At 37.5% G+C, this 25,208-nt stretch overlaps 1 protein-coding gene across 2 annotated transcripts; it reads left to right on the top strand.

Annotated features, from left to right (window-relative positions):
- The first annotated feature begins 13,546 nt into the window (after positions 1–13,546).
- LOC122276568 (cysteine-rich receptor-like protein kinase 25) lies at positions 13,547–25,021 on the top strand. 2 transcript variants are annotated; one of them, XM_043086394.1, is made up of 8 exons: positions 13,547–14,502; positions 16,854–16,994; positions 17,656–17,774; positions 17,882–18,092; positions 18,309–18,334; positions 23,690–23,901; positions 24,200–24,350; positions 24,426–25,021. In XM_043086394.1, exons 1-8 carry the CDS (start codon positions 13,668–13,670, stop codon positions 24,759–24,761), a joined length of 2,031 nt encoding a protein of 676 aa, XP_042942328.1. In that variant the 5' UTR covers positions 13,547–13,667; the 3' UTR covers positions 24,762–25,021. The 2 variants fall into 2 exon arrangements, with proteins under 2 accessions (XP_042942328.1, XP_042942327.1); XM_043086393.1 differs by having other exon boundaries at positions 17,653–17,774.
- The last annotated feature ends 187 nt before the right edge of the window (positions 25,022–25,208 follow it).

Below are 25,208 nucleotides of genomic sequence, written 5' to 3'. Positions count from 1 at the left end.
TTTGGTTTTGAAAACTGTTTTCCACTCATCTCCTGGCCGAATGCATATTTGATGATACCCACTCTGTAAATCAATTTTTGAGAAAATATTGGACCTTGCAAGCATGTCCAACAAAATAGTTAATCGTGGGATGGGAACCAGTATTTTACTGTTATTTTGTTGATGGAGCGGCTGTCCACACACATCCGCCAACTTCCATCTTTCTTTGGCGTGATTAGCACTGGTACTGCGCACGGACTCATGCTCTCCCTGATCAATTTCTTATGAAGAAGGTCTTCCACTTATCCTTACAAAATATGGTGTTCACTCGGGCTCATTCTATAGTGTGGCAGATTCGGCAATCTAGCTCTAGGAATCAAGTCAATGTGATGTTGGACATCACGCATGGGTCGCAGCCTCTTGGGTAACTCCTGTGTTGTGAGACCCTTAAATTCAGTCAAGAGGTACTACACCTGTGGAGGGATGTCGTGGGAGTCAGCTACTTCTTCACCCTTCACCTCCAATGTCCATATTTCTCCCGTTTCCTTTGCCTTTTCCAGGAATTGATTCTCGCTTATGGTAAACAGGGTATTTTTTTCTTCAACCTGCAAGGAGTTGGGGCCTTTATCCTTGATATGCATCAATATAATCTTCCCATCTCGCCACCAAAAGGAATACACGTTGTCCTTATAGGTGGCGTCTATGTTGAACTGCCAAGGCCTCCCGAGTAGAATATGGCAGGCATCCATCTCAACCATGTCGCACATGGCCTCATCTTGGTAGTACTTCTCAATGGAGAAAAGGACACGGCAAACACTAGTAATCCTAGTTTCTACCCCCTTTCGGATCTAGCTACTTTTATAAAGGCGCAGATGCTTGTCCATCTTCAACTCCAGTGCACTCACAAGGGCCTTTGACGCTATATACTCGCAACTTTCACTATCAGTAATTACATTGCTTACTTTGTTTCTAATAGTGCAACGTGTCTTAAAAATGGAGTTCTGTTGGTTTCTTTCTTCTACTTTTGGCGCCAGCAAAATTCATTTAATGACACAATTGATAGGCTCCCCTTCATCCCCTTCAATGAATTCTTCGGTTACATCATCCTCATTGATGTTCCCCTCTCTCGGATTCTCTTCACCTTCTTCTATCACATGGACCAAACGGCATGCGGGGCACTCATTAAAGCGATGCCCAAATTGGTTGCACTGAAAACACTTCCTAGTCATAGGCCTCATATATGGATTATTGCTTCCCCCTTCTTTGTGTATTGGGGCTTTTGTGTTTTGAGTACTGTTCTCGCCCCTTTGCAACCTGCTGTATGGTGGTGGACGTGAGTCATTGGACTATTGTTGTTGGGTGGCAGGCTTCACTTGTGGTACTTGGTTCGGTACCTTCGATGGTGGTCTGGCCAGCTGCATTTCAATCTTCATAGCTAGATTGACTGCCTCTAACAGAGACCACACAGTGTGCAAGGATACCTTGTCTCGGATGGCTACACATAAACCCCCCATATATCTTGCGGTTTTGGTATTGTTGATAGAGAATTTGCTCATAGACTAGAGGAAGAAATCTAGCCCTCATCAGTCATTTCATCTTGGGCCATACATGCACTGGTTGCTTGCCTTGCCTCCTCTTGTTATTTTGCATTTGTTCCCACCAAGCCGAGGCACCATCATGCAATTTATAGGCAACCAATTTCACTTGTTGTGCTTTGGGAATTTGTAGATAGTGGAAAAAAAATTCTCCAACTCAAGCATCTAGTCAAGAAAGCTCTCAACATAAGATGACTATTGAAGCAAGGCAGGTCAATTTTAATTCTAAAATTGTGGTTAGAGCTCTCTTGCCATCTTTGTTCCCATGGACGAAGCCTTCTAGTTCTTCATCACTAGAAGAATCGTCATGTGCTTGATCCATTTGCCGATGCACTGCAATCTCCCCTTGGATAGTTTGCACCCACATTATCTTGATTCATGTCACCACCAACACAAACACCTGTGATGGTTGTTTGAATCTCTTGTAACTTGCGTTTAATTCCTTCAAAATGCTGTTGGTTTTTTTGATCTTGAGAATTAACGATTGCCCAAATGGCCTGCATGCCTAGGGGCATAAAAAAAAATAAAAATAAAATAAAAAAAAAACCGGTAAACCAAACCAGACCGATTATTTTTTTTTAAACTGGTCAAAATCAGTTCGTTTTCGATTTTCTTTTTCTAAAACCGGACCGGTTTATATATGTATTTTAATTTTTTTTGTTGTATATAATTTTTATATATAATATATAATTATATTTAAAATAGTTTTGTATTATATAATAAATTATTAATTAATATAATATTAAATTTTAAAATCATATATCATTTTGTTTATTGTATTAATAGTTATACTAATACTATATCACTATATATTATAATATAATATAATATAACACTATAGTCTATAATATAATTATTATATATTATAATATACTACAATATATTATCACTATAATATTATATACTATAATATACTATATCATAATATAGTACATTAAAACTAGAAAATCGGTAAAATTAGAGTACCGGTTTAGTAGGGTAACCGGTATATAATCAATTTTAGAAAATGTAAAACTGGTACGTAACAGTTTGGTCTTAAATTTTGTCTAAAACCAGATCAGACCGGACTAATTACACCCCTATGCAGCATGCCACGATCTTCATCTTGAGAATTATATGGAGAACCAAATATATATGGAAATCACAAAAGGAAAGTAGACAATTGATAAAGGAGAATACTTAGAAAAGCAAACAATAAACTGAGGCAAATCAAGTGAATCATTGTGAAAACGGAAACAATTCCAAAAGGCAAGTTGACGCCGCAACTTTAGGCAAGTGACATTTTCGTAGTGCATAGCTGGAACTCCACCTTCCCTCCGCTTACTTGGATGTTCAAGAATCATTACATGCAGCTGCTACGTTGACTGTATCCACGTCCTGCATCACAAGAAGATCAGTTCTTTCTCTCAATCAGATGGTGCTGGACATCTATTGAGCTATGTGAGCATGAACCAAATATTCTGATTTTATTTTTCCATTTTAATGCAAACATCATCACATCCATTTGGGGAGGAAGAGAATAACATTAGAACATTACTTGAGCAATTGTTGCAGGCTTGGAAACATTGGTGGGACGGAACACCCTTGGAGTTGTTGGATCCATCCTTGGGAGATTCTTACTCGATAAATGAAGTCATTAGATGTCTCCATTTTGGATTACTGTGTACAGTAGGGCTGAGCAAAAATCTGAAAATCTGACTCCGACTCCGCTCTGGCTCCGACAAGTCGGAGTCGGAGTCGAAGGATTTTTCCGGTGGGAAGTCGGAGTCGGAGTCGGAGTCGGAGGCCAGGCAGATCCGACTCCGACTCCGCTCCGATCCGACTCCGATACTCCGACTCCAACTCCCTATTCCGACTCCGACTCCGCTCCGCTAATGTACATAATTTATAAATAATAAATGTGTTTTTCTATATATTAATCATATAAATATAAATATAATAACATGTAATATTAATGTATAAATACTAAAATGCTTAATAACATGTAACATTATAATACTAATGTATAATATAACATATAACACTAATATATAAGTAATAAATTTATAATAGCATTTAATACTAATGTATAAAAATTAAAATTGATTATATAGATTTTATATAACTATATCTTATATATTAAAATCATTAGTTAAATTCAATAATATACTAGTAATTCGCACTAGTTATTAGTTATAAACTTATAGTAAATAAGTTAATAAATATTACTAATTTACTATATACTAATAGACTAATAGTATTAGACTATTAGTATATAGTAAATTACTAATATATTAATATCTTTAAGTTATTATCTATTAGTACTAGTGTAACTAGTGTTATTACATATTATTAGTTACTAGTTATTACATCTAGTTATTATTAGTTTAGACTATAGTAAATAAGTTAATAAATATTACTAATTTACTATTATACTATAGACTAATATACTATTAGTTATATATATATATATTAAATTAATATCATTAAGTTATTATCTATTAGTACTAGTGTAACTAGTGTTATTACATATTATTAGTTACTAGTTAGTAGTTATTACATCTAGACTATCTAGTTATTAGACTATAGTAAATAAGTTAATAAATATTACTAATTTACTAATTTAATAGTATTAGCATTAGTGTATTACTAATATAATATATATATATATAAATTATAATAGTATAGTATTAGTTAATATATATTAAATTAATATCTTTAAATTATTATCTATTAGTGCTAGTGTAACTAGTGTTATTACATATTATTAGTTAGTAGTTATTACATCTAGTTATTATTAGTTATAGACTATAGTAAATAAGTTAATAAATATATTAGTTACTAGTTATTACATCTAGTTATTTGTTATAGACTATAGTAAATAAGTTAATAAATATTACTAATTTACTATATATTAATAGACTAATAGTATTAGTATTAGTATATTACTAATATATAATATATATAATAGTATACTATTAGTTAATATATATTAAATTAATATCACAAAATAATTACATAATTATTTAAATATATTCCCTTGGATATAACAACAATAAAAAAAAGTTGTCAAATTTCTAATATATAACTCTCTAAGTTAGTAATAATTAATAAAGTAATAATTAACTAGTGATTTTTTTAGTGAGTTAATTAAATAATACACATTAAATTGTTACTTAATTTTATTTTTACTAACTTAAAATATATTTTTACTCACTTATTATTTATTAATTTATTTTTATTGTTTAGAAGTAGAATTTAGAAGTAGAAAGTGCTAAACGGCGCCGTTATTGAAAACTGGGTTGCGTGCCGTTTCACGCAACCCTTTATTTTTTTTCAAATTCTGTCACTGAAACGGCGCCGTTTGGGGTGAAAATAGCCCCAAACGGCGCCGTTTCAGTGTTTTCTATTAGATCTTTTTGCCCCCCCACCCCTTTTCTCTTCTTCCCCCCCGATTCCCTCCCCTTTGAGTCCCCCTGCGCCGAATCCCTCTCTGCCTCTCTCACCTCTCATCTCATATTCTCTCTCCCCCCCGATTCCCTCCCCTCCCCGGCTCCCCCTGCGCCGGAATCCCGATCTCTCTCACCTCTCATCTCAAAACCTTATTATTAGGTTTCCCGGCCCCCCCTCTTCCCCCCCACCCCCCCGATTCCCTCCCCTACCCCTACGCCGAATCACTCTCTCTCACTCTTTGATTTCTCTTTTCTGTTATGGTTTTGGTTTTGGTGTTGATTTGGTTTTTTGTTTTTTGGTTTTGATTCACTCCCCTCCCCCTGCGCCGAATCTGTCGTTTGGGTTTGTTTTTTTGAAAATTTCTCACCGACTCCATCCCGAATCCGCTCCGACAAGTCGAAGTCGGAGCCGGAGCGGAGCATATACCCTTCAGAGCCGGAGTCGGAGGTCGGACTCGGCCTCCGGCAAAGTCGGAGTTGGAGTCGGGCGACCCAGATACCGACTCCGGTTGTGTCGGTGCTCAGCCCTAGTGTACAGGATGACCCAGCTGACAGGCCGACAATAGCATCGGTAGTTCTAATGCTAAACAGTTACTCTGTTGCTCTGCCCCCGCCTAAACAAACAGCATATTGGCTTCATAGTCGAACAGAGCAAAAACTACCATTAAGGAGCCGAAGGGGGATCAATCCACAAGCAAATCAATGTCATGCACTGTCAACGAAGTATCTGTTACTGAACTGTGAGCAGCATTGGATTCTGTATAACCTCCAATACTCAGTTGCTAAAGGCAACTTAACTAGAGGACCGGAAATTCCGAGGACTGAAACTCTTGTTAAGTTGATTCGGGCCGATCTACCTACATAAGAGCGTAGGTACATTACCATCCTGCTCCGTGTATGTTGAACGAGTAAAATGGCTGCTTTTAATCGTGTGCGTGCATAAATAAATAAATAAAAGTATCAGTTTCTATTGATTGGACATTGAAGAGTTTCTGGTCCCTTGCATGGTCCCTTGTAATTAGAATTCAAGATAATTTACCAAATCAAATGACTAATTAATCCACATTTTATACGTGCGTACACGTGTTACATGCACATATCAAGCTTCAGCCATGAAGTCAGACTTGTGGGCTGATTTCTTATCTTATTAATATTTTAATATTGGTAGAATTGTTCTCTCTCTCTCTCTCTCTCTCTCTCTCTCTCTCTCTCTGTGATATGTATAGAGTAGAATTTTTCATTTTAAATTTGTTGACTTCTTGAATTTCTTGTCATGTTGTTTCAATTCTTAAGTTTCTGTTTACATAACATGCCGTCAGTTTCAGAATCATTCTACTTCTGCCTAGAACCACATTATCATTAAGACATAAATAACCAGTTATTAACATCCTTTATTTTGTTTCCACTTGTTAAAGAGTTTCCATTGATGGCCTGAGACACTCTACAATTATTTATTTATTTTGATCATCACTGGGTCTGATCTTGTCGATAGTGTCTAATTGTCAATATTGTTTGCGAATATATGCTCGCTCCAACGTACAGATGTAACATTTTCAGGTTGACAAATGCATGTTGCGTTACGTGGAAGGTGTCATTCATTTTTTGTTGCTATAACATTTAAGTTCGTCAGCAAGGCTTGAATTAAGCGAGATGGGGCAAAAAATTTTCGGAAGTGCTGGAAACAGGACATTTAGGACATATTGCATCTTGCACAGCTTTCCTTCTTAATAGACTCAATTTTGTGGGCAGTATCGAGTTTAAAGCTTTCCACAGGAAATGTTTTACCTTGCTTGGCACATTCAATTTCCACACTGACTTCCACATCTGTTTTGTCACCTGCCAGTTCGAACACTCCCCCCCCCCCCCCCCCCCCCCCCCCCACCCACCTCTTCCTCTGCCTTTTTCTTTTCTGCATAGTATGCACTTCTCACTGTATATCTTCCATCTCTTGTATGCCCCCAAACAGCTTTGTATTCCCCACCTCTCTCACTCAATGGGATACTACAAATCTGGATAGCTTTGTATCAAATAGTTCTTCTATTAATCTTTCCTTCCAGCTATGACATTCCTCATTAATTAATTTTGCCACCTTTGCATCTTCTTGATAGCATTTTAACGGGAGATCTGACTTTATGTGAAACAGGTTGGGGTATCCATTCATCATGCCAAATTGCCACTCGTTTCCCATTCCCTACCCTCCATGTCAATCCATCCTTCACTATAGATTGTGCTGCCATTAAACTTCTCCACATATAAGATGGTCTAACTCCAAGTTTTGCTTCTATGAACTGGGTTCTTTTGAAATATTTGTCTTTAACCACTTTTGCAACCAAAGAGTCCTGGTCCATTTGCAATTTCCCCTGCTTGGCCAACAATGCTCTATTAAACACCTCAATTTCCCTAAACCCCATCCCACCTTCCACATTATTCTCTCCCATCTCGGACCATTTCCTCCAATATATAGTCTTCCCCTCAAAGCTGTTCTTCCACCGGAATTTTGATATCAAAGCATTGATGTCTGTACATAATCTTTTTGGTAACATGAAGACATTCATTGTATAGGTTGGTATCGACTGTGCGCAGTACTGCTCTAGTCATAATTTCTCTCCCAGCTGACGATAGTAAAGAATTTTTCCAGCTATGGATTTTCCTCCATATTCTTTGCTTTATCACTTCAAATGTGTGAGACTTAGACCTGCCTATCATTGTTGGAAGCCCCAAATACTTTCCATAATCCCCACACAATACAGTGCCTTCACTATGAAATATCTCTCTTTGTTTCCATATTTGTATTAGCACTAAATAGTATGGAGGTCATTATTGAAGTTAATTTATGTTTTCAGAATTTTTTCAGTTTTCTAGTTTACTATTATTAGTGTTTGCTATTGTTAGCTGGTTTGGGAAGTTGTATTTCTACATTAATGTATTTTGTAAGTCTCTATGTAAGTTTTTATAAGCATGATTAATGGAAGATGAATGGCAGAACCTTTAGAATCAATTTGTGAATAGTAGGATTGAGGTTTATCAGAAAATACCTTATATTTTCCTCTGTTTTCCTGCTGCTGGTTTGCTATTTTTTGCTTCATTACTTAATCCAACAATTGGCATCAGAGCTAACCAGGTTCGTTTGAGGGTTGATGGTTGCTTTTGGAGCATCAACACCAGTTCCTGTATTCAGTGGTGAAGGATACGAGTATTGGAGCATTAAAATGAAGACTTACTTCATCTCTCAAGATTTATGGGATGTAGTTGAGAAGGGGATGACAGTTCCTGCAGAAGGAGCCTCGGCTTCAACTCAATCCAAGCAAGAAAACACTAAGGATGCTAAAGCATTGTTCATCCTTCAACAGGTAGTGTCTGAATCAATTTTTCCAAGGTAAAAATCATCAAACTTCAAGGCTTTAGAAGGGAGTTTAAAAACTTGAAAATGAAGGCATCTGAAGTAGTAAAAGAGTATGGCTCTAGATTAATTGATCTAGTAAATCAGATGCGTGCTCTAGATGAAGAAGTGACTGATCAAAAGATAGTTCAAAAGATTTTGATTAGTCTACCCGAGAAGTATGATCATGTAGTAGCAGTCATTGAAGAGTCAAAAGACCTGCAAACACTTTCAGTTATTGAATTAATGGGATCTCTCCAAGCCCATGAACAAAGGTTGGCTAGAAGGAATAATGATACTTTAGAGCATGCATTTCAATCCAAAGTGAATCTGAAGAATAAGAAAGTAAAAGATTATAAAAGGAAGCCTCAAAAGGATTACAAAAATTTGGATCAAGCTCAAAAGGAAAGCAAGTTAAAAGGAAAGATGGGAGAGTTTCCACCGTGTGGCATTTGCAAAAAAACAAACCACTTGGAGAAAAATTGTTATCATGCCGGGAAACTACAATGTTGGAATTGTAAAAAATTTGGGCATGTGGAAAAGGATTGCAGGTACAAGAAAAATCAGCAAGCTAATTATTCAGAAGAGAAGGAGGAAAACGAGCATTTATTCTTTGCTTGTCAAGCCCTCACTCAAGAAGAGAAGATCTGGTTTATTGATAGTGACTGCAGCAATCACATGGCTTCTGATGAAGGCATTTTCACTAGCTTGGATACTTCAGTTAAAATAAAAGTGAAGATGGGCAATGGAGAGCTCGTTAAAGCTAAAGACAAGGGGACAATAGCTATTTCAACAAAGAAATGTACCAAACTCATCAAGGATGTGCTCTTAGTTCCATCTCTTGATCAAAACTTATTGAGTGTAGGCCAAATGATGGAAAATGGCTACTCTTTAAGTTTTGAAAATAACTTGTGCAGAATTTATGATGAAAAGAATAAGGTGGAGTTGGCTGAAATAAAAATGGGGAGAAGTAGGAATTTTCCTATTCAATGGAGTTTTTCTAATGCTATGGCAGCCATTGTTAATGAAACAATGTTATGGCACCAAAGATTTGGGCATTACAATCTCAATTCCTTGAGATTATTGCATCAAAAGGGGATGATGAGAGACTTACCTCTCTTGGAGAAAGAAACTGAAGTATGTGAAGGTTGCATGATTGGAAAGCAGTATAAGCTTTCATTTCCATCCGAGAGTAGCTGGAGGGCCGAAGAAAAATTGCAACTGGTCCATAATGATGTATGTGGTCCAATGGGAACTCCAACTCACAATCACAACAGGTACTTCATTCTTTTTATAGATGATTTTACTTGGATGATTTGGGTTTATTTTCTCCATGAAAAATTTAAAGTTTTTGGAATATTTAAAAAGTTCAAACTTTTAGTTGAAAATCAGTTTGGTCACAAAATTAAGTGTCTAAGAAGTGATCAAGGTGCTGAATACAATTCCAAAGAATTTGAAAAATTTTGTGAAGCTGAGGGGATAGAACATCAGTTATCTGTGGCCTATTCTCTTCAACAGAATGGAGTGTCCGAAAGAAAAAATAGGACAGTTATGGAGATGGCTAGGAGCATGTTACATGAGAAAAATTTACCCAAGGAATTTTGGGATGAAGCAGTAAATACTGTTGTATTTTTGCTAAATAGGGTACCTACAAAAGCTGTGGAAAAACAGACTCCTTATGAAGCTTGAAGTGGAGTAAAACCCTCTGCAAGTTTCTTAAGGGTGTTTGGTTGTATGTGCTATGTCCATGTACCATCTCAAAAAAGAACTAATCTGGAAGAGAAGGCTGAGAGAGAAGTCTTTGTGGGTTACAGCACAGTTTCAAAGGGTTTTCGAGTTTTTAACTTGGAAACAAGAAAAATGGTGATAAGTAGAGATGTTAAATTCAATGAACATGCCTCTTGGGATTGGGAAGCTGAGAAAGTAATTCAAAAAAATGTTGAAGTACCATTCGAGTCTTTAACTGAGATAAGAGAAGAAGAAACAGTTGAAGAAAGTGTTTTTCAGCAACCTGGAAAATTGGAAATAGAAGCCATACGGATTCTCAATTGTATTCAGATGATAGTGATGAAGAATCATCTCCTGAATCTCCCATAAGACGAACAAGGCTGCTAAGTGAAGTGTATGAGCAATGCAACTATGCCACTCATGAACCCGTGAGCTTTGTTGCTGCATCAAAAGAAAGGGTTTGGCAAAAAGCTATGGAAGAAGAAATTAAGATGATTGAGAAGAATAACACTTGGGAGTTGGTTCCTCAACCTACAAATAAGGATGTTATTGGAGTAAAATGGATTTATAAGACAAAATTAAATCCGGATGGTTCTATATTGAAGCACAAAGAAAGGCTAGTTGTTAAGGGATATGTGCAGCAATATGGAATAGACTACAATGAAACTTTTGCTCCTGTTGCTCAGATGGACACCATTAGAGCTTTGGTTTCACTTGCTGCTTAAAAGGGCTGGAAAGTGTTGCAATTAGATGTGAAGTCAACCTTTCTAAATGGGGTGTTGGAAGAAGAAGTCTAAGTGGATCAACCCGAGGGGTTTGAAAAAGAAGAAGGTAAAGGTTATAAACTGAAAAAGGCCTTGTATGGATTAAAACAGGCTCCAAGGGCCTGGTATGGAAGAATTGATCAATACTTCATTGAGCAAGGTTTCAGGAGGAGTAAAAGTGAACCTACATTGTATACAAAGTCTCAAAACAACAATGATTTGATTATTGTATCACTTTATGTGGATGATCTGATTTTTACAGGAAGCAATGCTGAAATGCTTAAAACATTTAAAGAAGATATGATGGCCAGCTTTGAAATGAGTGATTTGGGAAAGATGAATTATTTTCTTGGCATGGAAGTAAGTCAAGGAAATGATGGGATTTTCTGTTCTCAAAAGAAATACACTGAAGATTTGTTGAAAAAATTTAATATGGTTGGCTGTAAATCAGTAGCAACACCATTAATTCCAAATGAAAAATTGAGAAAAGAAGATGATGGGAAGAAGGTGGATGCATCAACATATAGAAGTTTAGTGGGAAGTTTGCCATACTTATGCAACACCAGACCTGACATACTATATGCCACTAGCTTGCTTTCAAGGTTTATGCAAAGTCCTAGTCAAATTCATTTTAGTACCACTAAGAGAATTTTGAGGTATTTGCAAGGATCAATCAATTTTGGCATTTGGTATGAGAAAGCTGCAAGAACAAAGCTGGTTGGATTCACTGATAGTGATTGGGCAGGCTCAACTGATGACATGAGGAGTACTTCAGGTTATTGTTTCGGCTTGGGTTCAGCTATGTTTTCATGGAGCTCGAGGAAGCAAAGCAATGTGGCACAATCCACTGTAGAAGCTGAGTATGTGGCAGCTGCAGGTTGAGTAAATCAAGCTCTTTGGTTGAGACGAATACCTGAAGATATGGGGAAGAACAGGAGGAATCTACTGAAATTTTTTGTGACAACAAATCAACCATTGCAATTGCCAAGAATCCCATTTAGCATGGTAGAACTAAGCACATAGCAATCAAATATCATTTCTTGCGTGAAGTAGAATCAAGTGGGGAAATTGTTTTGAAGTTTTGTTAGTCAGAGGAGCAGCTAGCTGATATATTCACAAAGGCACTTTCAAGAGACAAGTTTCCGTTTCATAGATCACAGCTTGGGGTAACTGAAAAAATAAATTAAGGAGGAGTATTGAAGTTAATTTATGTTTTCAGAATTTTTTCAGTTTTCTAGTTTACTATTATTAGTATTTGCTATTGTTAGCTGGTTTGGGAAGTTGTATTTCTGCATTAATGTATTTTGTAAGTCTGTATGTAAGTCTTTATAAGCATGATTAATGGAAGATGAATGGCAGAACCTTTAGAATCAATCCGTGAACAGTAGGATTGAGGTTTCTCAGAAAATACCTTATATTTTCCTCTGTTTTTCTCTGTTTTCCTGCTGCTGGTTTGCTGTTTTTTGCTTCATTGCTTAATCCAACAGTCATTTGCTTGTTAAGTGCAGCATGTTTTATGTACCTGTCCAGCTGCCAGTGATGTATGGGCTGAGAGATCTAGTGGTGAAGAGACAGATTTCATGCAACTATGGAAGAAGCTGATGCAGAATCTGGACAAGGAGCAGTTGGAGACAGTAGCTACCATTTTTGCTGGCATATGGTACAGAAGAAATAGACTTGTGTTTGATAACAGATTCGAAGGACCAAGTCCAGTAATCAAAAAGGCAAAACAGATGCGGAATGAATTCCAGGAAGCAAGACAAAACCAAAATGGACAGATAAGAAGATTGGGAACAAGCAGAAGGTTTACAAAGTAGTTGCCACCAAATGAAAGATACATAAAAATAAATTATGATGCCTCAGTTGACAAAGCAGAAAAAATGATGGGAGTAGGGGTGATAGCAAGGAATCGGGATGAGGAAGTGATGTTTTCCTGTGGTGCTGCAAGGAAGTTCATGGGGGAAATCGAAGTAGCTGAGACACTAGCATTATGGAAGGCTATGGAGATGGCAGCTGAAATGAACTTGCAAGGAGTCATATTCGAAGGAGATGCACAGAATGTAGCAAAAGCAGTTAATAGCAAAGATAACCATTGTGGGTGGATAGATCAACAGGTAATGGATATGAAGGAAGTACTATCACATAGACCTTCTTGGTCAGTTCAATCCATCTACAGAGAAGGAAACATTTTAGCACATCTGTTAGCAAAGAGTGGTATACAGAGGGACGAGGAACTTTACTGGATGGAAGATGTTCCTGCTGAGTTATTATCTTTTGTAGCAAAGGAGAAACCTTGTAATGAGCCATGCTCAATTATCACTCAGTGAAATGAAATCCGAGTTTGTTTGATCAAAAATAAAAATAAAAATCTAAGATCAAAATATTCGTACCCCGTCAAACAGTTGAAATCATTATTTAAATGAAGGTATACATTCAACATTTATATACTTTCATTCTACGTCACTTACTTTGCCTTAAATGCCACGAATGGCGAATCTACTTTATTTCTTAATTTCCCATGCCTTATTTTCCACGTCTCAACCTTCTTTTCTGCCGGTCAGGAAATAGAAAAAATAAAAGACGCGGCTTGACCATTGACTGGGAGTCTGGGGGTCAACCCCCTTGTCCTGGGATGTAATTGTAAACGTGTCCAGTAGCGCCACTGATCTCGTTATATATTGTGATTCCTAGCAAGCATTTTCGAAGAAAGATCAGAAAATTGAAACTCTTTATAAACCTAACCCTCTTCCACGTTCCAAGATACTGATAATTAAAGAAGAAAGAAGAAGAAATGGGCTTGCTCTCTTTCGACGTCCCCATGATCCTAATTATGGTTCTATACTTGCTCGGTTTCCTTAACCTTACCAGTGCAGCAGTACCAAATTACAGAAAGCATATATGCCCAAATGATACCACTTACACTCCAAACAGCACCTACCAAGTTAACCTCAGCCACCTGCTCTCTTTCCTTTCCTCAAATGCCACGCGTGAAGGTGGTTTCTACAACGCTACCGCCGGCCAAACTCCTGAAACTTCAACTTACGGCCTCTTCCTCTGCCGTGGCGACCTCAGCACAGATGTCTGTCGAGATTGCGTGGCCTTCGCCGCCAAAGAGATTGTTCCGATGTACTGCCCTGTGGAAAGAGTGGCCGTGATATGGTATGATGAATGCATGTTACGTTACTCAAACCAGTCATTCTTCTCCACCATGCAGGAAACACCTAGAGATTTTTTGTGTAACGCGAGGGATGCAGCACAGCCAGATCAGTTCCGTCGGCTGGTGGTATCCACATTGAATGACTTGGTGCCTCGGGCCGCAAATGCTACGTCCCGTGCTAAGAACTTTGCCGTGAAGGAGGTCACAAATGCTTCGGGATTGCAGGAGTTGCAAACCCTATACAGTCTTGCCCAGTGCACCCCGGACATAAATAGCTCTGATTGCAGTACGTGTCTTCGGAAAGCCATCACGGGCCTCCGCAATTGTTGTTCACGTGATCGGAAGGAAGGGGGTAGAGTTCTGAGTCCAAGTTGCAACGTTAGGTTCGAAACATACCCATTTTACTTGACACAATCAGTCGCTGCACCCGCACCGACACCGACACGTGTGCTCCTTCCTCCGGCACGAGGTACTGTCTTTAGACCGAAAGGTCAAATCAGAATTTACTAGCAATTTTCATATATTAATATAGTAGTGTTTTTCATTGATATATATCATTCTAATACGATGGCATGTAAGGCTGTAATCGAGGTAAATCGAGTCGGTTTTTGGTTTGTCGAGCTCAGTTCGATTTAAAATATTTGAGTTTGGGTTCGAGTCTGAGTTCGAGATTTTTTTAAAATTTTTGTTCGAACTCGACTCAACAAGTTAAAATCTTAACTCGAGCTCGTCCCACAAACGAATTCGAGTCAAGCCGAGCTCGAACTTGAATTGTTTTTTTTTTAATAAAATTTAATAATTAATAAATTAAATAAATAAATAAAAGAACTAATATCGAATTTATACAACTAACAAGTAGAACCTCTATTAAATTATAAAATTTTTAAAAAATAATTAATATCTAACTAGTTAATATTGATCTAAAATAACAATATATTATATACCTACATATATTATAAATACATACACTTAATATGATAGCATATATCTATTTCATATATAGTTGCCACATACTAGTATATGAAATTATTAAATTTTATCGACTAATTATTATACAAATTAAAAAATATACCTATGAAGTATATTCACTATATAGACATAAGTAATTAGAATACATATTATATATTTAATTATAAAAGTGGTATGCTTATATTATTAACTAATACATATATACATGCATAGGTGCATGTATATATTTATCAATATATGAATGGGTTTTAATCGAATCGAGCTAACGAGTCGACTCGAGCATAAACGAGCGAACCTAAATGAGCCTTAGCCGAGTCAAGTTTTGTCGGGTATGTGTAATTTACAAATCGAGCGGGTATCTGCTTTCACGAGCAAGCTTTTTTTTTTTTTTTTTTCTCGAGTCAAGTTCGATTCGAGTTTAACCGAGCAAGTACCAAATGGACTATCGAATAGACTGGTTCATTTATAGTCCTAATGGCATGCATGCTTCATAAATCAGGACAGGATTGACCTGGTGAAAGTTTGGGCCTTGAATTGTTACCGAGATGAAATTAGAAATTTATAAATAGAATTGTAATAGTTTGAATTAAGATTTTTATAATTTAAAATATGAGAGAAAAATTTAAGTAAAAAAATTATAAAAAATTAAAAGAGGGTTAGAATATTATTTTTATTTTGAAATCTGAAAAAGTTGAATTATTTATTTTATTTTATTTAGAAGTTTGAAAAAATTGTAATAATTAAATGAAAATGTTAAAAATTTAAAATAAAAAAATGTTTATTTTTTTTAATAGTATTTAGTTGAAATGCGATGAAACCAAAGTAAGCTTTAGTGCCAACTTTTGAACTTTTCTCTTTCAGATCCAACGTGGTTTGTAGTTTGTTCTGATATATACCCTATTGATTTTAGTGAATATGGTTATTTTCTTCTTACTTGAGGCAATTTATAGAAAATAATCGGAACAATAAGACGTGGTAAAGACCCAGCCTTACAATCATTAATTTCTGTGTCAGTGGTTTTGGGCCAGCCATTACATGCACATTCCATTTGGTACAATATTGGAAGGGAATTCGCCTTGTGAAAGGAATACTGTTGAGGCAAAATTAGATCGACTAATGGAGGGAAAATCCATTTCTGCAAGCAAAAACTATACTCTTATTATTTACAAAGAAAGTGTTCTTATAACTTTCATGAGATCCTTTGTATTGCATTCTGCATATTTTTTCGTTATTTATCACGGTGTTGCTAACAGTTCCAAGTCGAAATTGAAATACATTGAGAAAAAAGTTATATTGTGTCTTTTCTTTTGTTTATACTTTGTTAACACTTTTGGGTAAGTAATTCAACATTTTTCAGCATACTTCACTACTATTCATTATTTTATTATTACTTTCTATCTACTTTTTCACTACCATTCATAACATACCTTAACATTTCTCAACACTTAAACCCAACCTAAATGGATAAGAGTTTAATATATCTTATGATTCATGCTTTGGTCTCTCCCAAAGAGAAATCATGATTTCGTCCTTCATCCTTCATAATAGCATGCTTTGAGAAACTTAAATAAATTGGTACGATACATTTCAATTTCAAAATGATGGGTTGGCAACCAAATAGCCACCGGTTGACATTGTGTACTGAATCCTTTTAGCTAAAATGAAGTTCTTTACCTATTTTCGGATAAGTTAAGAATCTCTTTGTCCTTGAAGTTCAACTACCTTTTGCTTTAAGATGGACTTTAACTTCTTACAAGTTATAATATAAGATTGTACATTGTTGATGCCAACAGCTATTGTACACTGTACAGCTTGGCATACTCATGAAAACATTATGATTGATTTATGCAGGAAAAGAAGAAATATCGACGCTAACAATTGTCATCATTGTTGCTTCAATTGCTGTCTCTCTGGTGATCATCTCTGTGAGCTACTGCTTCTTAAGAAGGAGAGCAAGAAAGAAGAAGCCCAATGCTCTACCCGAGGAAAATGGTAAACAATTCATAATTATTGAATTGAATTTATCCAACGTGTAATTTCCTCATGTCTGGAAACTTTTCTTGTAGTGTAATCCTTTTATATGTTTGTTGGTAATAACTGAATCCATAACTTTTCTATTTGAGTGTTTTTTCAAAAAAATATGTAAGTTTAGATAATGGAAGTCACTGAAATATTGAAAATGTGCATGAATGAAAATATAATAAATTCGAGAATAAGAAGAGACAGTCTAGTTCTTGGTTTCATCATACGATATGGTACTAAAGATCCCTAATTGTTAGGGTACACAGATCAACTGCAGAATATAGTGGACAGATCAGCTATATATATTGATGTAAACATGAAACTAATATGAAGTTTTCTCATTCTTTTAATATCTTCAATTTCATTTCTTGATTCTAGGTGATTGGATCACCTCTCTGTTCTTTTTGTTCTCTGTTTCTACACTTACAGAGAAAAAAATATATATTAACAAACAATTGCAAGCACGTACTCACATACATACCCCCCCCCCCCCCCCCCCCCCCCCACACACACACACACAATAACAAAGAATTGCAAGCACGTGATACTCAAAAGAAGTATTTTTTTTATATGCTTCCCTGCACAGCTAAAATTTCCAACAATGTTTTAAGGCATTTTGTGTGCATAGCAGCCAATGAGATTACAACTGTCGAGTCCTTGCAATTTGATTTTACCATAATTGAGGATGCCACAAACAAGTTCTCAGATGATAACAAGCTGGGTGGAGGTGGATTTGGTGAGGTTTACAAGGTAGGAATTACGCATTTCTTGTTACTGTTGATTTATTCAGTGCTTCTGAGGTGGGGAATTTATGGATTCTATTTATCTATTCTGATTGCGTTGAACTACATTATCAGGGTACATTTCCCAATGGACAAGATATAGCTGTAAAGAGGCTCTCGGGAAGTTCTGAACAGGGCGCAGAGGAATTTAAGAATGAAATTGTTGTGGTAGCCAAGCTTCAACATCGAAACCTTGTGAGGCTATTGGGATTTTGCTTGGAAAGGGGGGAAAAGATGCTCGTCTACCAATTTGTGCCCAACAAAAGCCTTGACTATTTTCTGTTTGGTCTGTCCTTTCTAGCCATTTGTCCAATGTCCTCTGTTTCATGATACGATCCTCAAATGACTGATATTAACACGTCAGTAATTTGAGGATCAAATTCATAAAAGAAGGGTTCATTTTAAGAGCATACTGGAACTCATGAAGATGCAAGAGATAGAGTAGTGCAAGTACTCTGATTCTTCTATTCTAATCCGAATGTTGAATTTCGATGATCTGTAGGACCTGACAAGCAAAGAATATTGGATTGGCCTGTTATGATTGGAGACAATGACTAATGGCTTAGTGGGTGGTGCACTAGACAATAAACTAGTGGCTTAGTGGGTTGTGCACTAGACAATAACTAGTGGCTTAGGCACCCACCCACCATTATCCTCTAGTTTAATCAACCCACTTCACTAGTTTAATCAATCCTCTAGTGCATTAATTGATGCAACCCACGGATTGCTCTCCTATAAATAGGAGAGCTTAATTGTGCAAAATATAGAGTGAAGAAGAGAAGTGGGTGTGCGGAAGAAAGAAGAGTGAATGCAAGTGGGTGAGAAGAGAGAGTTTACAGAGAGAGAGAATTTGTTGTAAAAATCATTTCGTAGTGAAATCACAGCAGCTGTGGACGTAGGCAATTGCCGAACCACGTTAAATTTTGTCTCTCCTTTCATTTAGTTTCATCTCTGTCTCCGACCAGCACCTAACAACTGGTATCAAGAGCCACTAGGTTTTTTTTTTTGGGGTGGAGTTTTGGTGTGGTAGTGTGAATACGTACAGTCTAAGGAGGTTCTGTCTAGGAGATTGGAAATTTTAAGTGTGTCCATTGTGACCCTCCAATCTTTCCTGGGAACTTACTTAGTGAGGTACTATTCATTTCTACGGTAAAAATTCAAGTTGCTCAAAATCAATTTTTGACAACTCCAGGGTGTTCCTTGCATCAAGACGAATCCGTTGCCGCAAACGGAATCGGAAACGGAGGTCGGAGGAGCCCACACGGGCCCCGAGAAGATGAGCCGAGCCGTTTGACTGAGCCGAGCCGTTTGACTGCCACTTGTCGCACTCTGGTTGGCTGAAACTGTTTTGGCCTATTTAAACTCAATTTTGATCCAATTTTGACGATTCCGGACTCGTTTTCAACTAATTCGAGTGTTTCGGACGCAACGGTGATCTTTGTTTATTCAAATTTGAATTCATTTGTAAAGTTATGGCTGGAGAAGAAGCTAAAGGTGCTGGTATCGAGAAATTTGACGATACAGACTATGGCTACTGGAGAATGCAGATAAAGGATTATCTCTATGGGAAGAAACTACATCTTCCACTCCTAGGAAGAAAGCCAGATGACATGAGCAATGAAGATTGGAGTCTCCTTGATAGACAAGTGTTGGGAGTCATTCGACTAACACTGTCAAGATCAGTTGCACACAATGTGGGAAAGGAAAAGACCACGGCAGATTTGATGAAAGCTCTATCAGACATGTACGAGCAGCCATCAGCCAATAACAAAGTGCATTTGATGTACAAGCTATTCTACTTGAGAATGGCAGAAGGAACTCCAGTTATTCAGCATCTGAATGAGTTCAACACCATCATCAATCAATTAGCTTCAGTGGGGATTGAATTTGATGATGAAGTACGTGCACTGATTGCTTTGGCTCAATTGCCAAAAAGCTGGGAGGCCATGAGAACAGCTGTTAGCAATTCTTATGACAAAACAAAGATGAAGTATCAAGAAATCCGGGACCATATTCTTAGCGAGGAAGTTCGCAGGAGAGATACAGGAGAAGCATCAACTTCCAGTTCTGCCTTAAACCTCGAGACAAGAGGTAGAGGAGCTAGTAGAAGTTCAAATCGGGGCAGGTCAAAGTCCCGAAGAGGCAGAAGTAAATCAAGGTCCGGAAAACAAGTACAGTGCTGGAATTGTGGCAAGATTGGCCACTTCAGAAATAATTGCAAGGAAGCAAAGAAGAAGATTGAGCATGACTCTGCTAATGCCACAACAGAAGATCTCCAAGATGTCTTACTCCTTTCAATCGACAACCAAATTGAATCTTGGGTGTTAGATTCAGGAGCCTCATTCCACACTACAGCACACCGAGAAATCATGCAGAATTATGTCACTGGTGATTTCGGGAAGGTGTACTTAGCAGATGGTGAAGCGTTGGAAATCGAAGGCATGGGAGATGTACAAATTAATCTGCCCAATGGAAGTGCATGGTTGCTACAGAAGGTGCGACATGTTCCCAAGCTCATGGGGAACCTGATTTCTGTAGGACAACTTGATACTGATGGGCGCTCGGTACTATTTACCAGTGGCACGTGGAAGATAACAAAAGGAGCTATGGTAGTAGCTCGAGGCACAAAAACAGGTACTCTATACATGACTTCAAGCATTAGAGATACTGTTGCAATTGTTGACGCAAATGCCAACCTATGGCATCAAAGGCTTGGTCACATAAGTGAGAAAGGAATGAAAGTACTATTATCCAAGGGGAAGTTACCAAAGTTGGAATCAACTGATTTCGACATGTGTGAAGGTTGCATTTTTGGGAAACAGAAAAAGGTTAGTTTCTTGAAAAATGGCAGAACTTCAAAGTCTACAAAGTTGGAGTTGGTGCACACAGATTTGTGGGGGCCATCCCCAGTCGCTTCTCTTGGAGGATCGCGGTACTATGTTTCTTTTATTGATGACTCAAGCAGGAAAGTATGGGTTTATTTTTTGAAAAATAAATCTGACACATTTGACACTTTCAAGAAGTGGAAAGTCATGGTTGAAAATGAAACAGGCTTGAAGTTGAAATGTCTGAGGTCAGACAATGGCGGAGAGTACATCGATGGAGGGTTTAAAGAATTTTGTGCTGCAAATGGGATTAGATTTGAAAAGACTATTCCCGGGACACCCCAGCAGAATGGCGTAGCTGAACGCATGAACAGAACTCTCAACGAGCGTGCCAGAAGCATGAGGCTAAATTCAGGATTGCCTGAATGTTTTTGGGCTGATGCAGTTAACACTGCAGCCTATTTGATTAACCGGGGACCTTCAGTTCCCTTAAAGTTCGATCTACCAGAGGAAGTCTGGAGCGGAAAGAAGGTAAATCTTTCCCATTTGAAAGTTTTTGGCTGTGTATCATATGTTCACATAGATTCTACTGATCGTAACAAGTTAGAAGCCAAATCCAGAAAATGTTTTTTCATCGGTTATGGTGATGAAGAATTTGGCTATCGATTTTGGGATGATAAAAATCGCAAAATCATCAGAAGTAGAAATGTGATTTTCAATGAGCAGATTCTGTACAAAACTAGGTCACAAGCTGAACCTGAGGAGCAGCCAAAGAAACCTGAGGTTGTTGACTTTGATGTTACTCGAGTCAATACTGATCAGAACGAGGATCAAGAGAATGATGATCCACAGATCGAACAACTTACACCACTCACTGTTATTCGAAGATCTTCAAGGACAATTAGGCCACCACAGCGGTTCTCACCATCTCTATACTACATCTTGCTAACAGATAGTGGTGAACTGGAAAGTTATGATGAAGCTCTACAAATTGAAGATTCGATCAAGTGGGAGAAAGCCATGCAAGATGAAATGGAGTCACTGATGTCAAATCAGACATGGGAGCTAACCAAGCTTCCAAAAGGCAACAAGGCTTTGCACAATAAATGGGTGTACAGAATTAAAGAAGAGCACAATGGTAGCAAGCGCTACAAAGCCAGAATGGTCGTGAAGGGGTTTCAACAAAAGGAAGGTGTCGACTATACAGATATTTTCTCCCCAGTTGTAAAGTTGACCACGATCAGGCTAGTGTTGGCAATTGTGGCTGCAGAGAATCTACATCTTGAGCAGTTAGATGTGAAGACTGCATTCCTTCATGGTGATTTGGAGGAAGACATCTATATGCACCAGCCACAAGGATTCTCAGTGAAGGGAAAAGAGAATCTAGTTTGCAAACTGAAGAAGAGCTTGTATGGCCTAAAACAAGCTTCGCGACAATGGTACCGAAAGTTTGACAACTTCATGTGCAGTAATGGATTTACAAGACTACAGGCTGACCATTGTTGCTATATGAAGAATTTTGACAACTCTTATATTATCCTACTGTTGTATGTGGATGATATGCTCGTTGCAGGATCAAGCATCGAGGAGATCAATAAACTGAAGAAGCAGTTGTCAAAGCAGTTTGAGATGAAGGATTTGGGTGCTGCAAAACAAATCCTTGGTATGAGAATTATTAGAGATAGGACTAATAATTCTCTTAAGCTCTCGTAGGAGGAGTATGTGAGGAAGGTGCTCAGAAGGTTTAACATGGACAAAGCAAAACCAGTGAGCACACCCTTAGCTAGTTACTTTTGACTAACTAAGGATCAGTCACCAAAGACGGAGGAAGAGCAAGAATGCATGAACATAATTCCCTATGCATCTGCTATTGGTAGTCTTATGTACGCCATGGTCTGTACAAGGCCAGATATTGCACAAGCAGTGGGAGCTGTGAGCAGATACATGAGTAATCCAGGAAAGCAGCATTGGGAAGCAGTCAAGTGGATTTTGAGATATCTACAAGGCTCTTCAGATACGTCACTATGCTTTACGAAAGCAGGTTTAAAACTACAGGGATATGTAGATGCTGATTTAGCAGGTGACGTTGACAGCAGAAAAAGTACTACTGGATTTGTGTATACGCTGGGTGGTACAGCTGTATCGTGGGCTTCTAAGTTACAGAAGATTATTGCTCTCTCAACTACAGAAGCGGAATACGTTGCTATAACTGAAGCAGGGAAGGAAATGGTTTGGTTGCAGTCATTCTTGGAAGAATTGGGAAAGAAGAATGAAAAAGGTATTCTGTACAGTGATAGTCAGAGTGCTATTTTTCTTGCAAAGAATCCAGCCTTTCATTCCAGAACAAAACACATACAGTTGCGATACCATTTTATCTGATCTCTTCTCGATAGTGGACAACTGATACTTGAGAAGATTCGAGGAGTAGAGAACCCAGCAGACATGCTCACAAAAGGGGTTACTGCTGACAAACTGAAGCTGTGTGTAGCTTCAGTTGGCCTCCGTACTTAAAGGCATGACTTGAAGTTGCTGTGATGGTTGCTATGAAGATATGTAGACTCATTTGTCTCCAAGTGGGAGATTGTTATGATTGGAGACAATGACTAATGGCTTAGTGGGTGGTGCACTAGACAATAAACTAGTGGCTTAGTGGGTTGTGCACTAGACAATAAACTAGTGGCTTAGTGGGTTGTGCACTAGACAATAACTAGTGGCTTAGGCACCCACCCACCATTATCCTCTAGTTTAATCAACCCACTTCACTAGTTTAATCAATCCTCTAGTGCATTAATTGATGCAACCCACGGATTGCTCTCCTATAAATAGGAGAGCTTAATTGTGCAAAATATAGAGTGAAGAAGAGAAGTGGGTGTGCGGAAGAAAGAAGAGTGAATGCAAGTGGGTGAGAAGAGAGAGTTTACAGAGAGAGAGAATTTGTTGTAAAAATCATTTCGTAGTGAAATCACAGCAGCTGTGGACGTAGGCAATTGCCGAACCACGTTAAATTTTGTCTCTCCTTTCATTTAGTTTCATCTCTGTCTCCGACCAGCACCTAACATGGCCAACTCGATACAAGATTATTAGAGGAATTGCTCGAGGAATCCTTTATATTCATGAAGATTCTCGCCTTAAAGTCATACACCGAGATCTTAAAGCCAGTAACATACTGTTAGATGAGGATATGAATCCAAAAATTTCAGATTTTGGTATGGCAAGGCTTTTTGGAGTTGACCAAACTGAAGGAAATACCAATAGTATTGTCGGGACATAGTAAGTATTAGATAAAGAAAGTTACTAGAAATTAATGAACTTTACTATTTTTTGTCTTCCTAACAAATCAATCTCATGAAAAAACAGAAAGAAAACAGGTCATCGTGAACTGAAAAAACTTGATATATAGTTTTTTTTTTTTAATGGATAATTTAGAGATACATACATTGTTACACATTAGATATAATAAATGCATTACATTTTCAGTAGAACCCAATTGGCTTGATGATACACACAGGTATCAGATATAATTCTGTAATTTCATAGTCACTTAGTAACATTGTTGATATGTTTGCAGTGGTTACATGTCTCCAGAATATGCAATGCAAGGACAGTTTTCAGCGAAATCCGATGTATATAGTTTTGGTGTCCTAGTACTAGAGATATTAAGTGGCAAAAACAACGCTTCTTTCTATGAATCGGACGCTGCTGTGGACCTGTTGACCTATGTGAGTATGAAGAACATATGCTGAAGTTTCTTTTCTTTGTTGAAACCAAGAATTAATATTGACTGCTTGATGCAGGCTTGGAAACACTGGAGCAACGGGACATCCTTTGAGTTATTGGATCCAACTTTGGAAGATTCGTACGCAATAAATGAAGTGATTCAATGCATCCATATTGGCTTACTTTGTGTTCAAGAAAATCCAGACGACAGACCAACAATGGCATCAATAGTTGTCATGCTTGAGAGTTACACTGTTACTTTGCCAACACCTGAAAAGCCAGCATTTTTCCTCCAAGATAGATTGAATCAGTCAAGCATGCCGACCAAAGAGCTGGAGTCAGATAGATCTACGAGCAAGTCAATTCCATTGTCTGTCGATAAATCAATGATTACTGAAGTATACCCTCGATAGAGTGAGTGCAACAACTCGACCTCCAAAATTAGGATCTCCTCTTATAATATGTCATAGAATACCAACACTATATGCTGCATATTGTTACTTGAGAAATGAGACTTCATATATGTGTAATAAGCTTGTTATGCAATTCCTCTCAGGTTGGTTTGGTTTGGTTCTTAGAAATATTAAAATGAATCCAACGTCGAACGGAACAATGTTTGGGACATAGTGATATCTATATTGCGAGGTAATAAATTTGCTACCTTGAATGAATACCTGTTATCTAAAGAAAAGACACAGGACGTCTTCCAGGAAACTACGGCCAATGAATTAGAAGTCCACTGAGTTTTCTTTTGTTAATTGAAAATGAAGGATAATGTCGATCCGACGGGCCACTAATTTATTAATTTCTTACGCCAAACAGGGATGTAATTTTCAAGAAATTTTCAAGTCTTCGTTAGT

This window comes from Carya illinoinensis, chromosome 9 (assembly GCF_018687715.1).
Source record: "Carya illinoinensis cultivar Pawnee chromosome 9, C.illinoinensisPawnee_v1, whole genome shotgun sequence".
Lineage (NCBI taxonomy): Eukaryota > Viridiplantae > Streptophyta > Magnoliopsida > Fagales > Juglandaceae > Carya > Carya illinoinensis.
This window is presented reverse-complemented; position numbering and strand designations above follow the sequence as displayed.

Coding starts and splice junctions, on each gene's coding strand:
- LOC122276568 (XM_043086393.1), top strand. CDS start 13,668: ATGGGCTTGCTCTCTTTCGACGTCCCCATGATCCTAATTATGGTTCTA. Junction 17,775..17,881: donor GATTTGGTGAGGTTTACAAG/GTAGGAATTACG, acceptor CTACATTATCAG/GGTACATTTCCCAATGGACA. Junction 23,902..24,199: donor AATAGTATTGTCGGGACATA/GTAAGTATTAGA, acceptor ATATGTTTGCAG/TGGTTACATGTCTCCAGAAT.